The 19,297-nt window shown below is 43.7% G+C and overlaps 2 protein-coding genes and 1 long non-coding RNA gene across 5 annotated transcripts in view; 1 reads left to right on the top strand and 2 right to left on the bottom strand.

The window, feature by feature from the left end:
* The window catches only part of CYTH3 (cytohesin 3), a gene marked incomplete at its 5' end in the record, with an annotated part of 51,691 nt that extends 50,783 nt beyond the window's left edge, over positions 1-908 (bottom strand). The window contains one exon of one of the 2 annotated variants that reach the window (XM_082064914.1): positions 741-908. Coding sequence is in view for 1 of the 2 variants with exons in the window: in XM_082064915.1 (XP_081921041.1) it covers positions 741-768 (28 nt within the window). The remainder of the gene's footprint in view (positions 1-740) is intronic. The other variant, XM_082064915.1, reaches the window with a different exon arrangement.
* Positions 909-1,232: 324 nt separating this feature from the next.
* On the top strand, positions 1,233-15,353 carry LOC309445638. Its single transcript, XR_014185319.1, has 3 exons — positions 1,233-1,541; positions 1,791-1,888; positions 15,218-15,353. It is a non-coding gene; the product is annotated as an uncharacterized lncRNA (long non-coding RNA).
* SMIM10L3 (small integral membrane protein 10 like 3) lies at positions 13,630-18,768 on the bottom strand. Of its 2 annotated transcripts, none has more exons than XM_082064619.1 (2): positions 18,350-18,768; positions 13,630-16,945 (listed from the first exon to the last, which is right to left on the bottom strand). In XM_082064619.1, exon 1 carries the CDS (start codon positions 18,610-18,612, stop codon positions 18,352-18,354), a length of 261 nt encoding a protein of 86 aa, XP_081920745.1. In that variant the 5' UTR covers positions 18,613-18,768; the 3' UTR covers positions 13,630-16,945; positions 18,350-18,351. The 2 variants fall into 2 exon arrangements, with proteins under 2 accessions (XP_081920745.1, XP_081920746.1); XM_082064620.1 differs by having other exon boundaries at positions 18,427-18,768.
* Positions 18,769-19,297: the final 529 nt, after the last annotated feature.

The raw sequence follows: 19,297 nt of genomic DNA, 5'->3' as shown, positions 1-19,297 counted from the left end.
GGAAGCGTGTTGCAAGTCTGCAGTGCCTTAAACCAGGACGGTGCGCAAGCCGGCCTCCGAAAGATAAAAATTAAAAATAAAAGCTCCGCCAAGATGCGAGTCCGGATTTTCTAAAAGTAGTATCTGGCAACGTTACCGCCGCTGCCTTTAGAAACAGTTCACCTTGTTCAGACTGGATGAACCACTCCGTGACTATCACCGAGCCTCCATCAAGATGACACACACAAACAGAGCTTAATGATTCCTTTCGCTGCTCGTACACTGCAAGACACGTACTTGTCTTCCTTCTCCCGGTCTCCCCGGCTGCTGGCAGGAGCGCGGGGCGCGGCGGGGGGACGGGGACCCGCCGCCCCTTTGTGCCCGAGCCCGCCTCACCGCCCCCGCCTGACCCTGCCCGGCCGCGGGGCACAGAGCCCCCATTGTGGCCGCCGGCGAAAGGGCCAACCCCGCCACCGCTCTCCCCCGCTCCGGGAGCTGCTCGGTACTCGCTGCTACAGCCGCTGCGCTCGGGCCGGACGCTCCGTGCCCCGGGGCCGCCGGGCAGCACGGGGCCGCAGCGGCTCCGGGCTGAGGGAAGGGCGAGGCGCGGGGCGGCCGCGCCGGCAGCCAATGTCACGGCCGCAAAAAGGGCGGGCGAGCAGCGGCCCCGCGTCCCGGGAGGGGGGCGCCCCGGCCGCGAGGGCGCCAGGTGAGGGGCCGCGTCCCCCCGCGCGAGCCTCGCCGCGAGCCTCGCCACTCACCGCCGCCGCCGCCGCCCTCCTCGTCCATGGTGGGGCCGCGGGCAGGGCGCTCCGCAGCGGCCGAGGGAGGCCCGGAGCCCGCTCCGCTCGCTCGGCGCCTCGCGGCCGCTCCTCCTCGTCCCCCACGGCGGCCGCGCTCCTCTGCCCCTTCGCGCTCCTCTGCCCCTTCCCGCTCCGCCCCGCTCCGCCTCAGCCCGGGCGGCGGCTGCCGCCTCTGCCCAGCCGCCCGCCCCTCTCATGTGACCCGCGGAGGGGCGGACGGGGAAGGCAGGCCCGGCCGGCCCTGCGGCGCCACTCCCGCCGCCACAGGGGCGCCGGCCGCCGCCGCGCCGCCTCCTCCCCTCAGGCCGTGCCCTGGGGCGGAGCGGCCCGGGCGGACAGAGCCCGCTTCCCGCCTCTCCCTCTCTGCGTTCCCCCTCCCCGGCGGGCTTCGCACGGCGTGGCCTGGCCGCGTTGAGGCCCCTAAATCGACATCCCCGTGGGTTGTCAGGGGCCGTGAGGGCTGGCGGGGGCGGCCACGACGGGAAGGGGGCGAGGGCGGCGGACAGGGAGCGGGAGGAGCCCTGGCCTGGGGGCACCGCGGGGAGCACCCGAGGGCCGTGGCGGGAGGGCCTGAGGGGACCCGTCGAGTCACTTGGGGTTTCATGTCACTTGGGGTTGTCTCTTGGGGTCTGCGGTAGCCAGAGACTGTCTGCCGGGCCCCTGGTGCCTTTGAAGGAGTCTAAAGATGGGGAAAGAGCAGGAGGTGACAGGAAGACAAGGGCCGAGCTGGCCTGAAGCTGCATCGTGAAGGACGGCGAGGTTGGTTGAAGTCTCCAAAAAGGAGCCTGAGGTGTACGAGGTTTCTTTATGTTTTCTGCCGATTCTTGCTTGCTCCTCGTTTGTGCGTCCGCTCTGGCGCTGGAGGGGCGCTGGGGGCTGCCCCTGCCGCAGGGGTCGTGAAGAGCCTGTGCATGAATGGGACTGTTCCCTGTATGTGGCGCAGGGGTTTGTGTTGGTGTGTATTATCTACGTTGGTAACAGAAAGAATTTGCCTGTTTACTGCCCTAGGAGTCAAAGTATGTGTGGGATTTCCTAAGTCCTCAGTAAAGATCTTCGGTGAGATATCACAGGAGTCGGAATATCAGCAGCCTCCAGAGTCTGTAAAGGTAAGCAAAGTATGCTGGCACAGACCACTCTTCCTTCCTTTCTTCCTTCCTTCCTTCCTAGGCACCACCTGTCTTTATTTTTTTGAAACGTTTGGTGTCAAAGTTCTATTCAGACAGGAAGCTGTGGGAGGAAAGGGTCAGCCAACAGGAAAATATCGTGGTTTTCATTTTCCTCTTGTAGGCTGGCATGGGGCAGAGCCCGGCCTAGGGAGCCGTGTCGGGAGCACTCACCTCTTGACACCGCTGCTGTTAGGGAGCTGTTACAGCTCATTTTGCTGGGAGCTGAGGTTTGGCTCTGACAGCGGCTCCGGTGGTAAAGCGTTTTACCTCATCTAGAAATCATAATCATCACAAAACTTTAAAATGCTCTTCTGTATTTCATATTTTATATTAAACATTGTTATAAGTTTAATAGCTTAGTGTATAAAAAGGATATGATTACATAAAACAGAAGCATTACCATAGAGAATGATTTTGAAATGTTTGTCTATGAAGTGCAATAACAAGGCAGTTTTAAAATAATTCTGAGTGCAGATGAACTGACAGTGAGCTTTTAATATTTTTGCATGCTGAGAAAACTTATTTACACTAGAGGGGAATCTGGTTCATGAGAAAAATTCTACTTTTATAATTGATTACGTTGTTTTCATTTCATCTGTGTTGTTTTACAGCTTTATATAAAATATATTCTTTTATTTTGTTGGTTTTGTTTGTTGGTATCATTTTTTTCCCTTCTTTTGTAGATTTCAGTATAGCTTAATATACTTTTGCTATAAGGAAAATTCTAGTGCAAAAAACAAGATAGTCCAGTCACTGATTCCTATAGCAGAGAAGAGTGAGCCGTGGAGAGCAGTCCTCCTCCCATCAATTCAGTGCAAAATTCCTGTTGACTTCATGGAAGCAATACTAGATTTTAAAATTTTCCAAATCAATAGCAAAAATAAAAATTATCTTGTGATGCAAGCAAGATGTGAAAAAAGTCTGTCCTAGTTATAAGTGATCAGTTGGGATATTTTATATAAGCTTCACAGTGAAATCAGACAATTCTAAACTTGTGAGAAAAGTAAAAGGTTCTTTATTATAACTTCATTATTAACTTGAGCCAACAGTTAAATTTTCAGTATTTTGTATTGTTGAATATGTAGCTTACTTTTTGTAACTTTGAAATATAAGTCATTCAATACTCTACCAACAAAAATCTGTTCTTTCCAGTTCCATTTTTGTAGGATGACTAATTAATGATACATTTTACAAAAGATTATTGAAATTACAGTGTCTCCTTTGAGGCTGTATGTCTCTGAAATGATGGCAGATATTCCGTAAAACTTGGAATTTTTATACATATTGTGTATAAATAGACAACTTTTGCATGGGCCTGATCCTACAAGTGTTCTTGGCTTAAACTGTTAGTTCTGTGTACAAGGTGCTTACTGGACAAAGCTGCTTAATGTTCAGGTGGGATGTGTGATTGAAACTTTTAAGATCAAACCTTTTACCTTGTTGTCTCATCTTCCTGCTTATAAAAGAAGTCTCATGTCTGATTATCAGCCTAACTAGGTCTGGAATAGATTTTCTGAAAATGTACAAAATTAACTAAAGAATTACAGTCATAGTTCCACATTGTAGCTATAGTAGTTCTACGACAGAACTACTTTATAGATTTGGTAATTCAACAGTAGCAGTGCCACTGTCATTAAATACTGGGTAGTTCCTTATCAACAAAGATGCTGGGTAGAAAGACAAGTTATTTTAGGATGCATTCCTATAAACTGTTTTCTACTCACGTGAATAATTCTCTCGCATCTACTTTGTTTTCTGGAACTTTGATCATTCTTCTGTTTTGAAATACATATGACTTTTATTTTTCTTGCTGTATTAACAGGGGTTTCAATCAACAGTTTTCTAAAGATTGTGTGATCTTTTTTCTTTTTCTTTCTTTCTTTCTTGCAATCCCTTCTGCAGTTGCAGCTCTATTTTTACCACAAGTGTGCTTTGCCAGATTTATATCCACATGTCTAACCTTCTGTGCTGGAAGAACTTCGTAGTCTGTCATTCATGTAAATAATAGGCTAATAGCTGGTCTGTTGAAATTATTTTTAGGGGAAAATTGGGCTTTCTCCAAAAACTGCTGTTGGCAGGATTGATTCCTTAATGATAAATGTAGTTATTTGCTGAATTTTCAGGTAATACACTTTGTCTTTGTATTTTTTCCCCTCTTTGGATAGGTTAGTATCTGTTTTGATTCAGTTTCCACTAAGTAGTAATTTATCCTGTCATTTTTCATTTTAAGGGGTTAGAAGTGATCTATTATGACATTTCTCCCTACACAGAGAGTCAGTGAAGACAACTGAATCTCTTGCATCATATTTTTGTGGTTTAAAAGGCTCGTTAAATATTTTGCCATTTCTATGAATTTAAATTTGAAGCAGATTCCAAGTAGTAGTGAATGAAAATGAAAATTACTCTTTACTCCTCCCTGCCCCCTTCTTTTTAATAATCAAAGAATTCAGGAGTAGGAAAGCCCTGTTGGTTGTCACATCCTTTCCTCAGCAAGAGTGGATTCCCTTTTTGCTGCTCTTTATTTGTTAATGGAAATGCTGAAAAGATGCCATTCTTCTAAGAATTTTGCATGGGTTTTTCTCCAGTTGAACTTTTAAATCATGTCCTGAATTTTATTTGCAGCTTGTTTCAAATTCCAATTCTTGATATATTTGAAGTTGTGGTTTTTTGGTTTTGATTTGGTTTGGTTTGGTTTTTTTAAGACTTCTAAATGAGCTTATTCTAGCATCAAATATTACTGGTTTTGGAAGTCAGTGCTTGTTTCCATTGTGTGACACTGATAGGGCCAGTGGTGAGTCATTGAATAAAGAGCTCCAGAACGTCCCAATGAAGAAAACCAAATGCATTAAAAATTTTGGAGGCCCACCAACTCTGTAATGCTTATGATCTGAAATACACTTTGCATTAGAACTTGTTCTACCTGTATTAGTTATGCATAGTACTAGGCAGAAGCAGGATGCTTTCTAGCGTGAAAGTCGTGCCTAAAATAGCAAAAAAGGAGGACTTGGATTCGAAGGACGTGGACTGAAACAGATTGTGAGTGGAATTTTGCATGAAGCTTGAGAGGGTTCTTCTATCTCAGGAAAATGAAAGAGCTTGATGTAAAGTAGTTCTCCAAAGGAGCATGCACTGATTTTGGCCAGTTTCCCACCCTGAGAAGCAGCTGCAGTCTGCGAATTCACCGCTGCTGGCTAACTCCAGCTGGGAATGCTGAGATGTATTAGCACACACCACTCTTCGGTCTCGCCAAGGCCTGGGAATCTGAAATTGCTAATTGACCCTACGCTGGGAACTCTAGCTGGCTGCAAACCGTAGGTGAGTCCTGCCCTAGCTGCGTGCCTATGGCGGCAGTTGAGGGATTTGTTGTAGTAGTGCTGATAACAGGGGAGGCCCCCACAGTTCCTCCTCCCCCCGCCTGGAGCAGCCTTCTTAAAGAACTCCGCAGTGTGATGGGGCTGGCGTCCCGCAGTGAGTATGGCAGCCAAGTGACAAGCTGGGCTCGCTCGTGACATACAGTGTTAGAAGGGTTAGACCAGGTGCTCTTGCTGATTGACCAGCGAGCGTCTGAAATGCAATTGCATATCTCCACATGAGCTGGCTCAAATCTTGCTGCTGGCTAGTCAGCAGTGCACAAATCTGGGTTTAATAAATATGGAGCCATAAATTTAGGCAGAAGCAGGAACTGACAGTTAATGATTCTGACTTTTAGTGCCCTCTCAGCTGTTCGTGCAACCGTTTGTGAAGCCATGCTGTAAATCAGATCACTCAATCCACATTTTAAACATTCTATCTCAAATAATGATTTTTATCCAAAATATTCCATTGATTATGTTCATGCAATGGTCCCACAAACTGTTCCATTGGCACAACTGCAGCATTGGTAGACTTTGACACAGATGATGTGGAAAGAAGGAAGGCAAGCTGCTGGATAGTTATTTTGTCAGTGGGGACAATGTTGCTGCATCATTCAAACCTTATCTGAACCACCGACCCTCCATCAATTTCACTTTCTGATCTCTCATGCTCAGCCCTTCTCAAACTTCGCGTAGTCAGACTTACATAGTTGTTAATGTCTGATCTGTGCCATACTAGATCACCTAATGGTAATACATTGATAAAGATCAAATATGAGCATGTAATTGCATTCCTGTCAAGATTAGCCAGCTATGAGTTATGGTGCTGAGACCAAGCTTTATCTTGGCTTTATAATGGCAGCAGGAAGATGATACTTACTCTAAAATAAAATCATAAGGAGTAAAACCACTCTCTACTCCTTGTTTTGTGAGGGGTTTGCTTTGTAAGGTTGGGGTTTTTTAAATAACTTTGTACTCATGGGTTGAATTTGTACAAAGAATTTTGTGCCATGTCACCATCCAAAAACTAAATTAATTGTGTCATGAAATGGCCGTTGTATACTGGTGAGAATATGCCTTCAGCTTCTCTTGTAGGTTATTTTTTAATACATAGCCCCTGTTGAGTCCACGTGCAAAGGGATGCTGATTCTTTGTTAAAAGGCAACGTGTAATATTTAAAATTCTTACTGTCTCTGACCATGAAAGGTCCCTGTTTATTCCAGCTGCTGTAACTGGAAAAAACACATGGGGTCTGAGGCAGAAAAACATCGCTTAAATCCTTTCTCTCTCATACATACTACTTTAGTCTTTTCTAATCCTCATGGATATAATTAAGAATAATCCCATGCACGTCTATACCCAAACAAAAAGGTTTTGGCATTTTCTTACCCTAAGTAGTGTACTTTCGATTGAAAAAGCAGATTTTCACCTTAATTGTCTTTCTCCTGCTGTATTTCTCTTTATAGTCTTAAAGAAAGATAAACTGTCTCTAAGTACAAGAAGCTGTTAAGCAAGGGAGAGTCAAAGTAAAAACTTGGCAAGCACTAAAATAAAGAATTTTTCCGAGGAAATAAAGGAGACGGATCCAATTAATTCCTTATGTAACTCTGTTTACCTCAGGGGAGTTACATGGAGGATGAATTTGGTACCTTGTACCTCTGTGGTCAGAAAAGGATTTCTGTGATCTCAATCAGCAGTGTAAAATAATAATTCTTAAGAAATAAAATTGTAATTTAAGTCTGATAGAGCTGTCATTGATATTTTTAGTCTGTTAATATAGTTGTAAAAGAACAATAGGTCTACAGAACAACAACAAAAATGTCTTCATAAAAAGATTAGTACATGATGATTTGCAGCTTACATCCTTAGTAACAGTTTTTTGTGGGAAAGAGGAATTCATGCTAAATTCACTGCTAAGTTGGGCAGTGACATCAGGAACAGCTTCTCTTTCTTGTGAGTTCCAAAAGGTTTTTCCAGTTTGCTGAAATGTAACTTTGACTTTTTTCCTCCAGTCTCATTCTTCTACCCTGATGGCCCCTAATTCAGTTCTCCTTTCGCTCAAGTTGCTTTGGGTTCCACTGTGTGTGCAGGGATCTCTCTGGCTTCTCCTAACTGCTGATTTTTCTAGGTTTTTCTCTTCAGGCAGAAATATTCGACCTCTTGAGACAGATGATGGAGAGATGTTTGGTCTCCATCATAATCTATTTTTAGATTTTAAATTTCAAAATGCTTAAATATGAGATGCTTTAAAAGAACACATTTTCACTGCGAGAACCTAGCCTCCATGTGTCGTTCTGTGGTACTCAAATATAGCTGCACCCAGAGATTATTTCCATTTCAATACCTTTTTATGAAATACCGACCCTTTCCTCCCCACCCCGCTCCCATATTCAGGACATATTTTTTATATCAGTGGCTTAAGATCCTTTAATAATGTGATATAAAAGCATCTGTATAGCATATTAGTGCAATGAAGTTGAAGTCAACAGTCTGTCCTTTTTGTCCTTACCAGCTCGTAACTGTCAGTTTTAATACGGGGAAAAGATCTGTGTATACATGCATATAAAAAATGTGAAAATACAGAGGCATTTATTGAAAACAGACAAAACCAGGAAGATGATAAAATAACAGAAGGAAGTGGCCTCAGATATAAACACTTTTGCTTTGTATAGCAGAATTTATCAGTAGAAGCTAAGGCTGGCAAATTGCCATGCTTAGGTAAAACAAGAATGTAATGTAAAAAAAAAGAAAACAGTGTACAAAATACGGTGGACACATTTGAAAAACTAATGCCTTAAAAAGTAATTAAATTAAACGGATTTTGGTTCTTTTTTTTTTTTAAATGTGTATCTTAGAGCTTCGCTGTATTTCCGCGTATCGGAAATCTCAGTTGTACGGAGGCAGCTCTCCTCTGCGATCACTGCGTCAGGTGGGCCGTTCAGCAGGATGGAGAACATTTTCAAATACCCAAAATGAAACAAAGGTGGTGGAGATATATTTTTGAAAACTTTTTGTTTGGTTGGTTTCGTTTGCTTTCAAAATAGCAGAACTGATGAAAATTTCTAAAGACTTATAATGTGCTGGCACTGGCAAGTAAGTAGTTTAGCTAAATAGAAAGAAATCAGAAGGTACAGTTTTCAAGTGCAAATGAATGGTTATAAACCAGAAAGAAAATGTGAGGAAGAGCTCTGAAAATCCTGTTTGACAGTGACAACACAGACCAGACAGCTTTTATTTTAACCAACAGATTGTTGGGAACAGATACCGTAAATCAAAGTGAAGGGCTTGAAACCTGCTGTAGTCTGTACAGATGTTCTCACTCAGAAAGCTGCTAGAGGGAAGAGGAGACAAAAGAAGGCTGTCCAGCTCGGAAAAAGGTTTAAATTTTCAGTCTGTCGTGACAAGTAAATCTAGTTTTTGCGGTAGTCTCTGATTTGCAACCTGATGGAAAATTCAGCATATACAAACCTTAAATGACAGACATCCGAAGGTGTTCAAGCAAGCTCCTAGAAAGGTGCTATACAGTATCACAAAAATATTTTTGTTTTTTAATCTTAAATGCTTTTATATTGAATGAGAGGAGCAAAGACCAGAAATTATAATTGTTGTAACTATTCTAACTCTGAAGCAGGTCACCCCTGCTTGCAGTCACCGTGCGATACTTGTAATGCAAGGCTAAGATCTGAAATGCCACTTAGGAATTTCTGCTGTGGAAAAGGTGTTTTTAATTATCTGAGGCAAGATGGGATTACCCGGACTCAGAAGGGTTATTTGTGAACGACTTCCAGCTAGAGTGATTAAGGGCTTCAAGAGCATCAAGAACATCCTGCTTGTCATTGCTGATGGCTTTTTGTTCAATGAGCAAGAGGTGAGCGTTTGACTTCTGTGTTGGTTTTGGTCCTTTGCACTTGGGGATACTTTTAACAATGCATGATGCTTGAAAGTATTCCAAAATGTGCTGTGTTCTTGGTTGATGGTTTTTTGGTTGTTGTTGGTTTTGGTTGGTTTTTTTTTTTATTTTTCTTTGAACTATGAGGTTAAAGATAAATAAAGGAGTATTTTGGTATGTCTAGAAGATATTTGTGATAACAAATAGAAACAGTGCTTCCTGATGCTCAAGAGACATATAGTGTGCTTTTTTACAAGCACACCACAGTTCTGTATTACAAGACCCCCATCCAATATTTTCTTCTTTAATGGAAGGTAAATCACTCCGTCCACTTTTAAAACATCATCTCTTTAAGAAATGTGAATATCTTCAGCAGAATCTTTGGTACTTCTGTTTGATTTGAGAGGGCCTTGTTGTTGCTTTGTTTTAAATTTTAAGCTGCTCTCATATCTGCCAGAAAAGATAGGAGCTAGGGACATACTGAAGAGGTGAATGTTTTGATGGGTCTAAATTGCTAAAAGGTTCATCTGGCAATCTCACATTTGCAAAGAGGAAATCTGGGCTGCTGTACAAATGAGCTCCTCCCAGAGAATTCTATAGCATGAGGCTGGGCGGGGCTCTGAGCAGCCTGGTCTGGGTGAAGATGCCCCTGCTCATGGCAGGGTTGGACGGGATGCGCTTTCAAGGTCCCTTCCAACAGACTGTTCTAAGATGCGGTGAACAGAGACACAGGCAAGCACAAAGTCTTAGGCTGCCAACTTGAATTTGACTTCAAAACACTTCAGATCCTAATAGGAAGAGATTTGGATGTGTACATGGTAGCACATCTATTGCTGAGTTTATTTGCAAAAGTATTGCGAGTTCCTTTAAGTCCCCCATGTGCTGCAGGTATCACACCCACTTATATAAATATACTTAAAACTACCAATAAACCATCTGAACGTGATGACAACATGAGTAATCAAGGCAAAGCCACATCACTGTCACAGTGGGGTGGCTGGGACGTGGGCAGCTTTTCCAGCAGGAAGGAGCCACCTCCGGCGCGCGAGGGGCAGGGACGGCGCGTTCCTCACCGCGCGTGTCTAAGCGGCTGCTGAGACTTTATGGCCCTTATTAGATTACTACATTCATTTTCTTCTCCCCCTTCTTTTTTTTTTCCTCTATTAGATGCATGTGGAAGGAAAAGATGCTCTCAGCATTTACCATTAAGAAAAATATTAATTGTTGATTTTATACTTACGGTATCAGCCTTTTCTTCAGCCTTGTCAATATCATTTCTTTTCAGAATAAATAGAGCACATAACAATAACATACTTCCTCAGAACACATCACTCATGGCATCAAGGGACCCTGAGATCAAGCAAAAACTTTAATTATGTCTTTTGAGTCTAGAATCAAGAAGGCACCTGATAGCAACCTTCAGAAGAGACCTGAAAAGGGGTTTCTGGTTTGGTTGGTTTTTTTAATGTTCAACATTAAGCAGAAGATACGCGTTTATTCCGCACCTTTCATGTGAATATTTCATTCGGTAAAAACACGAGGTGTGACACACCTGTTAACACCGAGGCGGTTTTACCTCCGCGAGAGCGGTGCTGGGGCTGTCCCACACATTTAGCGGGGTTTGCTTCCACCTTCTAAAATTAAACGATGTTGCAATGTTAGAGCCAGTTGGTTAGGAAACACCTTGGAACTATATTGAATGTAACTGCTTTGCTGTGTCAGTTTAAAAAAGGTCTGTAAAAAGAATGAACGCTGGTGGCTAACATGATTAGGCGAGCCTAGAGGTCAGGTAACACATCTCCAAGACCAAGTATAAATGCCCTTTTCTTCTCACACACGTTTAATTTGTTTGGTATTCAGTAAACACACATCTCTCAAATTTTATCTCTGAAAAAGCCACTCACTGTCTGACTTTATATTGTCAGAAACATGATCTCTTTAAGTACATCCGTACCATTTGCACAGTGAAAAACTGGAGCGAGAAGCAGCAAAACTAGCTCTTTTGTTGAGCACAGACAAAAGAATTTTTAAAAAATATTTTTATTTCTGTTTTAAATAGCTTGATAGGACCCATCAACTGGTATTCAGAGTTCAATTGTAAACAGTTCCAGTATGTGACTGCTGTGTATCAATTTTGTACATTAACACGTTTGCAGTGACAATCCGTGAGACAGCCGAAGTCAGCATATTTATAAACTGAAATGCACTGCACTACAAAACAATGCTGTAACGGAAATCACGCAAAGACTGACGTTTAACTCCCTCCTGTGGTGTACGCGAGCAGCACCTTCTGAAGTTTAGATAGCACTGTACGTTACTCAAAACTCTGTATTCACCTCATTAGGACAACAGGCTTCAAGTTTACTATGGAAACTCCTCTCACAAGTCAAAAGTGTTACGATAAATTTCTAAAGTACATACAAAGTTGTAAACATCGTTATCTGGAACAAACAAAAATGGTTTGTGCCAGTCTTCTCCATCTCCCCCCCTTGCAATAAAACAAAATGTAGAAATATCGAGGCCAAAGACCAAGGCCATAGACTAAAATTGTTCTGCATGGATAACAGCACAGCTCACAGGAAGTATTGTGAGTATCGGCAATTAAAAGTAGCGTTAGTCACCAGCAGACAGCAGAACGCGCTTTCAGGAAGGTCCATGGAACACTCATCAGCTTCAGCTGATGATTCAGGCACTAAGCATCGGATTTACCTACTTTTAAGAACAAACGCTTAAATTACATCTAGGTGTTTTTATATTTGATAATAGGTAAAATTGACTATGACCAGAAAATTAAAACACACTCATACTTTTACAAGTTTGGGTTTTAACTATTTTTACTGTTAGGTTTATACAGATCTTCCACAAAGAAGGAAAAAAAGATATTTGCAAACCAGACTATAAATATATTGAGATCGTGGAAATAAACTGAATCTTTTCAAGGTAGACTTTCTAGAAGTCCCTCAGGCCACTACTTTCTAAGATGTTCTAGCTTTTAAATGTATTTCATCATTAACAACAAAATAACCATCTGCTTGGTCTGAGTCTTGTACCAGCAATTCCAAAAAGCCTAAGATAACTGAGATTTTGAAATGCAACCCAGGGTTAGTCAAAGTACACACCAATAGGATGTTCTTGGCGCAGGGTAGTGAAGGATAGCATCATTCCAGCTCTTCCATATCAGATACCAATCTACACAGTTTCTGTCCATTTTTAATACAGGGGAGTGTTTCTGAAATGAAACCGAACATCAGTATATGCTTATGCTGAGAAATTTTGGGGAGGGAAGAGAAGGAAAATATACACGAGACCAGGCCATAAAACTAAAGGAACAACCTGACAATAAGATGATACATTAGCAGAGTACATACAGGCTTGCTTCTTCCAAAAATTAAAAGCAGATAAACCTATCAGGAGGGGGAAGGGAGGAGACAAGGAGACAAAAACAAACTTTGGCAAAGTTTAAGAAAGTGCAGTTTTTACAGCCCTAAAAAACCCCATAACAACAAAACCACCACCAAACCCCAAACAGACAAGAAACCCCACAACCAGCACTGAGAAAGCAAAGGGCTGCCTGCAGATGCACCGCGCGGCGCAGGACGACGCACACAGATCACATCGCACTGACAAACACCAACTGCCGCATTTGGCACTGTAATGTCAGAAAGCAAATAAGCATTTGTATAAGCATTCCAGCATCATACTGTGAGAAAACACTTTATCTACATGCAGAGCTCTGTGTGCACACATTTAAAAGTATATTTTCTTTTTCAAAGCAGTACACTATAGTAAATTTCCACTAGTGTACATTTATAGGAAACCACCAGGCAATTCTCTAAATATTGAGTATTTCCTTAATTTGTTTTCTAATGGCAGAAATAGATCTGTGCTGTGTAGTGCAGGAAGGATCTAGACAGTGGTGAATGACATTTTAGAAAGCATGAGTTGTTTAGCAGGACATTTTGCTTAGAAACACCCTTTTCCAACACCAACAGAATAGCAAGATGAGAAAAGAACTGGAAATAAGAAGGCAACTCCCGGCTCAGTATAAAGGTCCCTTACCCCTACTAAAAATGTTCTTCTTCTGTACGATAATAATCATCCATCCCAGCCCTAACAGGATGTTTACTCAGAAAAGCAGTTTGCACATCTGACCTATTGAAGCCACAAAACTCCACACAAAGTGGTTCTTAGCTGAGACACCTTCTGTCTTTTGAGATTAATTAATATCAAAGCATTTGCAGGAAGAGAACAGTGGCCTAAACCATATAGTGTTTGATTTCTATATAGTTTCAAAGGACTGGCATCCTTCTGGTTCACTGTTCTCCCCCAGGCAGTGAAGCCAACTGAGCGTTGTCACCGCTGAACAGTTCTGTGAGAGCAAGAACAGCGCTTTCAGTTTATGGCCTCCCCAAGCTTAAAGTGCAGCATATTACATGAGATTTTAACACACCAAACTATCCTTTATTTGAATTTCAGAAGGAATGTTCAAGTTACAAAGTTACCTTTTAGGTTTTAAGCAACAAAATCCAAGGCAAAGTACATAAACTATCTTGAAATGGATAAAATCCACTCACTTAAGACATATTCTTTATATCTTATAGTCAATATACATATAATACATTAAAAAATCCATCAGTTCACTTAGCTGTATTGTATATGTATTTAAAGTGATACTGTAATAAGTGATTAAAGGCCACTCACTCAAAGCAAATTTTGCTTAAAGCAGGACTGCACGAGCGGGGCTGTGATCTGGAGTTCGAGGTGCCCTCCTGCACAGGCCTGTCAGCAGTAAACGGACAGCCCTGGGCACCCCGCTGTACATGCATTTAAACTCCAATTTACAGTTGGTTTTTCTCACGTTTCATTTGCACCTTTAAAATCACCATGCAGAATAGGCGCCTTAAAAACTGGATTAATGCTTTTATGCCGTTAGCTGCTCCTCTTGCCTATTAAGCTGACAATATCGCCTACACATTTTTGTTGTATTTAACTATGGTTCCATAAATATCTGGTTCCCAAATGATGTACAGCAGAGTAGAAAATCTTCCAGGCCAAACTGTTCAGCTGAAGAGACGAGGTCTCAAGTAACAACCAGAGGTACAATTGTGCCAATCAGTTCTTTATCTGGGCAGTTTCAGCACTCAGTTGTGGATGCAGGATTGTGTTCATGTGCAACTGGAAAGAAACACCATACAGGAAAAGAGTATTTCTTTACCCATATAGCTAGTTATAGAGATGCAGTTACAAACATCAACACCCTAACGCAGACAAGCCACAGACCTCTGGAGAAGTGCCCTTCGTTCTGGCCCTGGGGGCTTCAGCTCCACGTCACTTCAGTGTCCAGAGCCACACACACTCGCGTTGGCTCCGCTGCGAGGGGGATGAATTGCAGCAGTGGAGGTGGGAGTGAACAGCATGAATGGTTTAACTAAGAGGAAACTTGTCAAAATAGTTACTTACTATATGTAACCCATTATTACTTTGAGGTTTTTGGTAATTTTGTGACAAGTAACTGTATGGAAAAAGTCTAGAGGTTAAGCAATTAATAAAACTACACACCAGGGAAAAAGTTATTTTCTAAAATAAAGGGCTTTTTATCTCTTCTAACATCCAGAAGAAATTGCCAACCCATGGGGATAATAAAAACGCAATACATCATTTAACGTAAAAAGTAGTAGATCTTACTTTCAGCACATCAATAAGGTTAAAAAATTCCAGCATTTCTCCCCATAACACTGATAACCAGCGTCTCCCCCTCAGTATCAAGGACTTCTCTACACAAGTGTGTTAACTCCCAAACAAACACCACGTTAGAAACTCCACTGGGTTTCCAGGTGAATTCGGTTCAAACTAACTGCAACATCACTTATTTTGTTTCCAAAATGAAGTAAGCTCGCCAGCAAAAGGATATTTGGTGTGTGAATCACTGGCATGACTTTACTCTGCTTTATGTCCTTGTTTTTAACTCAGAATGAAGGGTGAGCTGAAAATGCATCCTAATGACCGTACCAATCCCTCCCTCCTTAGGAAAGCTGCTAGAAGCCACCTACACTGACTCCCTTATTGAGAATTTTGGACACCGAGTTCACACTTTGACCTACTACACAATGGGTTTCTCCATCTAATTGCCCATGGGAGCATATTCCTGCAAATTCTTGTTCACAAGCAGCTCTGTGGATTCCAACATGCTTGCTCTGTTCTTTGCCAAACTCTGTTGTCACAAATCTGTCCCAAAGCCAAAGTCAACAGGCCCAGAAATTATTACTATGCTTCAGCGATAACCATCACTTTTTTCAAAGAAAGAACACATTCTTTTATAAAAAAGGTTTATAGTGTCTGTTGTAGTGCAATAAAGCTCATGAGATATTGTTTAAAGTTGACCAGTACCATCCCTGAAAGGGAACACTGCTGAGAATTATGCTGCATCCAAGTGTTTTAAGGCCCGATAAATTAGTTACTATTAGATTCCTGGCAAGAATTCAATTCTACAAGAAACAGTTTCAATGGAAATGGTTGTAAATAGTAGCCAGAGCACTCAGCTAATACAAACCCTAAAGAAAACAAAGGATCTGTGCTAAACAAATGGACCTCTAGTCTAGTGTCAATGGCAGACCTGCAGAAGTCCCGAAGAGTTCTGAGATTACGTTCTTTCCACTCAGATGCAGATTTTCCTTACCAAAAAAAAGTCCCTATTGTTCTAACAGCCAGTTTTACTAGCAATTACACAAGTTTAATTTCTACTTTAGCTGTCTACTCACAAAAACCTGAACTCTAACCTTGTCTGTTACTTAGTTAAGTTTCTATTAATGTTAAAAACAGTAATTATTGAAATCTTAGTACTTTTTTACCTTCACTATTGCATACCAGAGACCTTCTAGTGCAAAAGCTAGCACAGAAGTTACTAGCTGTATGATGTGAAAATTATTAGTCATGTATCGTATATTTGAAAGCATTTTCTCATATCCAAGTGTTTGCTCTGAAGATACAAGGGTTAAGTAACAAATACAACCCCGTGGTTTCTGGCTGTTTAAGAGTCCCATAGAATATTCATTCAGTGAGGCAACTGGAATATACCAGAGATCAGGAAGTCCACCGAGCTCCAACTCTTGAAGAAATGCAAGCGGCAACTCATTCTCTTTGCTGCTGCTCATTTCTAATTCCAGAAACTGCAGGTTATACCACAAGTCTCCCAGCCAGAAGTGTGCAAAACATACAAAGTTGTCTCCTGGACAATGTGAGCTGAAGTCTCCAGCAAAACTGCAAGCTTTCTCCAGCCAGCCCATTACTGAAACGCTATTAATGCGGCGAGAAACCCCATCAAGATTGTCTTTCCCAGAAGAAAAACGCAGATGAAATGAATCCTTCCAAGAAGCAGTTGCACTGAAGTTCCCCACTGCTGATTCACTCAAACTCAGAGGCATTTCCTTGCCAACAGCAGGCAGAAGTATAGTATTAAAGAGAGAACAGTTCCTGATGTTAAAATAAACTAATTCTTTTTGTAAACTGCTACTATGATTTTGAGAGTCGTTCAACACGGAATGTATGTGCATCAGGTGAGCTGCTGCCTTGTGATGACCTGCGCCACTGTCACATACTTGTCTCCGGTTTAAATCTTCTTCCTTCATAGTCCTAGAGAAGACAAGCATGGCTTTGGTGTTTCTCAGTGAGCTGGGCTTGAAGAGGAGCGTGGTTGCAGCTGCAGCACACAGCGCAAGCAGCACACCAAGTCACAAGTCAGTGGATTTCAATATGGACCTAAAGAGAAAGAACGCAGGATGCTGTTACACTAATATCCCACTTTTTTGGTGTCCTGAATATAGAAATTTTCAAAAAATCTTTAACATCAAGAAAAAGAATAACCCAGCTGCAGAAAGCAATAGTCATCCAGACAAGTCTCCTTACTGGCTGAGCACATCCAAAGGGGTGAGAAGTATACCCAAATATGAACTTTATTCTGTAGTTTCAGTTTAATCTGCTACAAAGTCTCTTCTGGTAACAGGCATCAAAGTGAGCCAGCAAACACGCAGCTAGAGGCGTTTGCTCCCTAACAGTCCAGCTTTCCTTAACCAATAGAAATGCAGACCGTAGCTGATTAGAGGCCTAACATTAAAGGCAAATATTAAAGTAAACTTCCTGTAAACAGAAGTGCATGCTGAAATCTGTCACACAGCGCTGGAAATAACCACGTACCCTGTGGAGCCTCCCAAACGGAACTGGTCAGACTGGCTGCACCAGCAGGTAGAGGGTACATAGTTATGACAAGCTGATGGTACAAGAGAACTATTATGTACCAGCACAGATAACAAGCAAAGACAAGGCATTTTTAGCCACCAAGGTTACTAAGCTTCATGTACAATTCCTGGCAGCGTGGCTCAATTTCAAGCTTCAGAACTTGATGAGGATGAGTCCCAAAGATAACAATATGAGATGCCACATTTTGACCTCTTCCCATTTCAACTTACCTTTTACAAGTCACAAACTGCAACCAGACTTGTCTTTCAGCGCTTGGCCACTGGCCAGCTGTCAAAACTGTCGTTACAGCTGTGTTTACCAGGAGAGAGAACGTGTCCAGTCTCCGGCTAGAGCAGGCGGGGGCTGTGACGGCCCACAGCCTGCCTCTCTTGCCAGTCAAGTTAAAAGCAACGCTTTGATTTCATCATAAAATTAGGAAACTTCAATCCTACAAAAGAGTGAGAGCTCCCAACATGTGTAGGTCACAGCTGGTTTAGGGAGTTATATCTTTTGCAGAAACAAGCTCAAGAGAGGAGATGCAAACTTAATTTGAACATTCTTTTTCATACAATGACATTACTATTTAAAACCTTTTCCCTGCTACAATTGTTCTTGACTTAAAAAGAAAAAAAAAAAAAAACCTGATGAAGGAAATTATTTTATTGGCTCCTTACAGGGTGTCAGGAATGCACTGTGAAAATGCATATATTCACAATTCATTGTCGTTAAGTTAACCAGGGCTTAGTAACACGAGCAGACTTCAGCCGAGGCAGCGGCACGCTCACCGCTCACACCCAGCGCAGCCCGGTAACGGGGCGGCCGCAGCGAGCCCGGCGCTGGCCACCGGCACAGACCGGCGGCAGTTCCCTTGGAGACTCCGGGGGCGCAACGGCCGCCCCAGGCCCGGAGCCGACCGGCGGCGCTCACCGTTAGCCGGGGAAGCGGGAACGGCAGCACCGGGCAGGGAGCCGGGACGCGAGCCGCCCCCCAGCCCCGCCGCCCACCTGCAGCCGCACGTTGAGCATCATGGAGGCGACGATGTAGAGATAGGGGAAGTTGATGCGGAGCTTCCAGGCCAGGTCGAAGAAGATGAGGAGGGTCCTGGTGAGCCCCTTGCAGAACACGCCGTAGGACCTGGCCGCGGCCGACTGGGAGAGCCTGGCAGCCAGGGCGGACAGGCCCGCCGCCATATACCCCCGCCCGCGGCCCCGCCGCGCCGCCCGGCCCGCAGCCGCCCCTCCCGCGCCCGGCGCCGGGTGTCGCCAGCGGGGCGGAGCCTCCGCCGCCGCCGTGCGGGCGGCCGTGACGCTGACGCCGTGCGTTGGGGCGGCTGACGCGCGAGAACGCGCCGCTCCCCGCTGCGCATGCGCACACGGAGGGGCGGGGCAGCGGGCTCGGCGGGCCCCGCCCCCGCCGGGTGGGGGCTGCCGGTGGGGGCGTGGCCTCCGCGGTTGGTGTCGTGCCCGCGGCGGGGCCGCTGGGCGGGGCCCGTTCCCCGTTCCCCGCCGGGCGCGGCCGCGCTGCCCGGGGCCCGTTCCCCGTTCCCCGTTCCCCGCCGGGCGCTGCCGCTGCCCGGGGCCCGTTCCCCGCCGAGCTGGTCCCTCTCGGCTGCGGAGGAGAAGCCTGAGGGCTTGGCCCAGGTCTGTGCTCTGACACTCGCAATAACAAAGTTCATGGATGGGCCAGCGATGTTAACAGTGGTTTCTGGGTTTGGGTGGGGTTGTTGTTTATGCAGCTGGAAATCAATTCAGTGAGCTACTTCCACAAAGAAATACTTTCTATGCTTTTCAAGGCAGTACTTATTTTGCATCAAAAATACAGTGTTCCAGGTTACACTTAAGATCTCCAAAACACTTTGCAAACCTTTCCTAGAAA

This window comes from Streptopelia decaocto (assembly GCF_964273445.1).
Source record: "Streptopelia decaocto genome assembly, chromosome: 13".
Lineage (NCBI taxonomy): Eukaryota > Metazoa > Chordata > Aves > Columbiformes > Columbidae > Streptopelia > Streptopelia decaocto.
The sequence above is the reverse complement of the archived record's forward strand: the minus strand, read 5'-3'. Positions and strand labels throughout refer to the sequence as shown.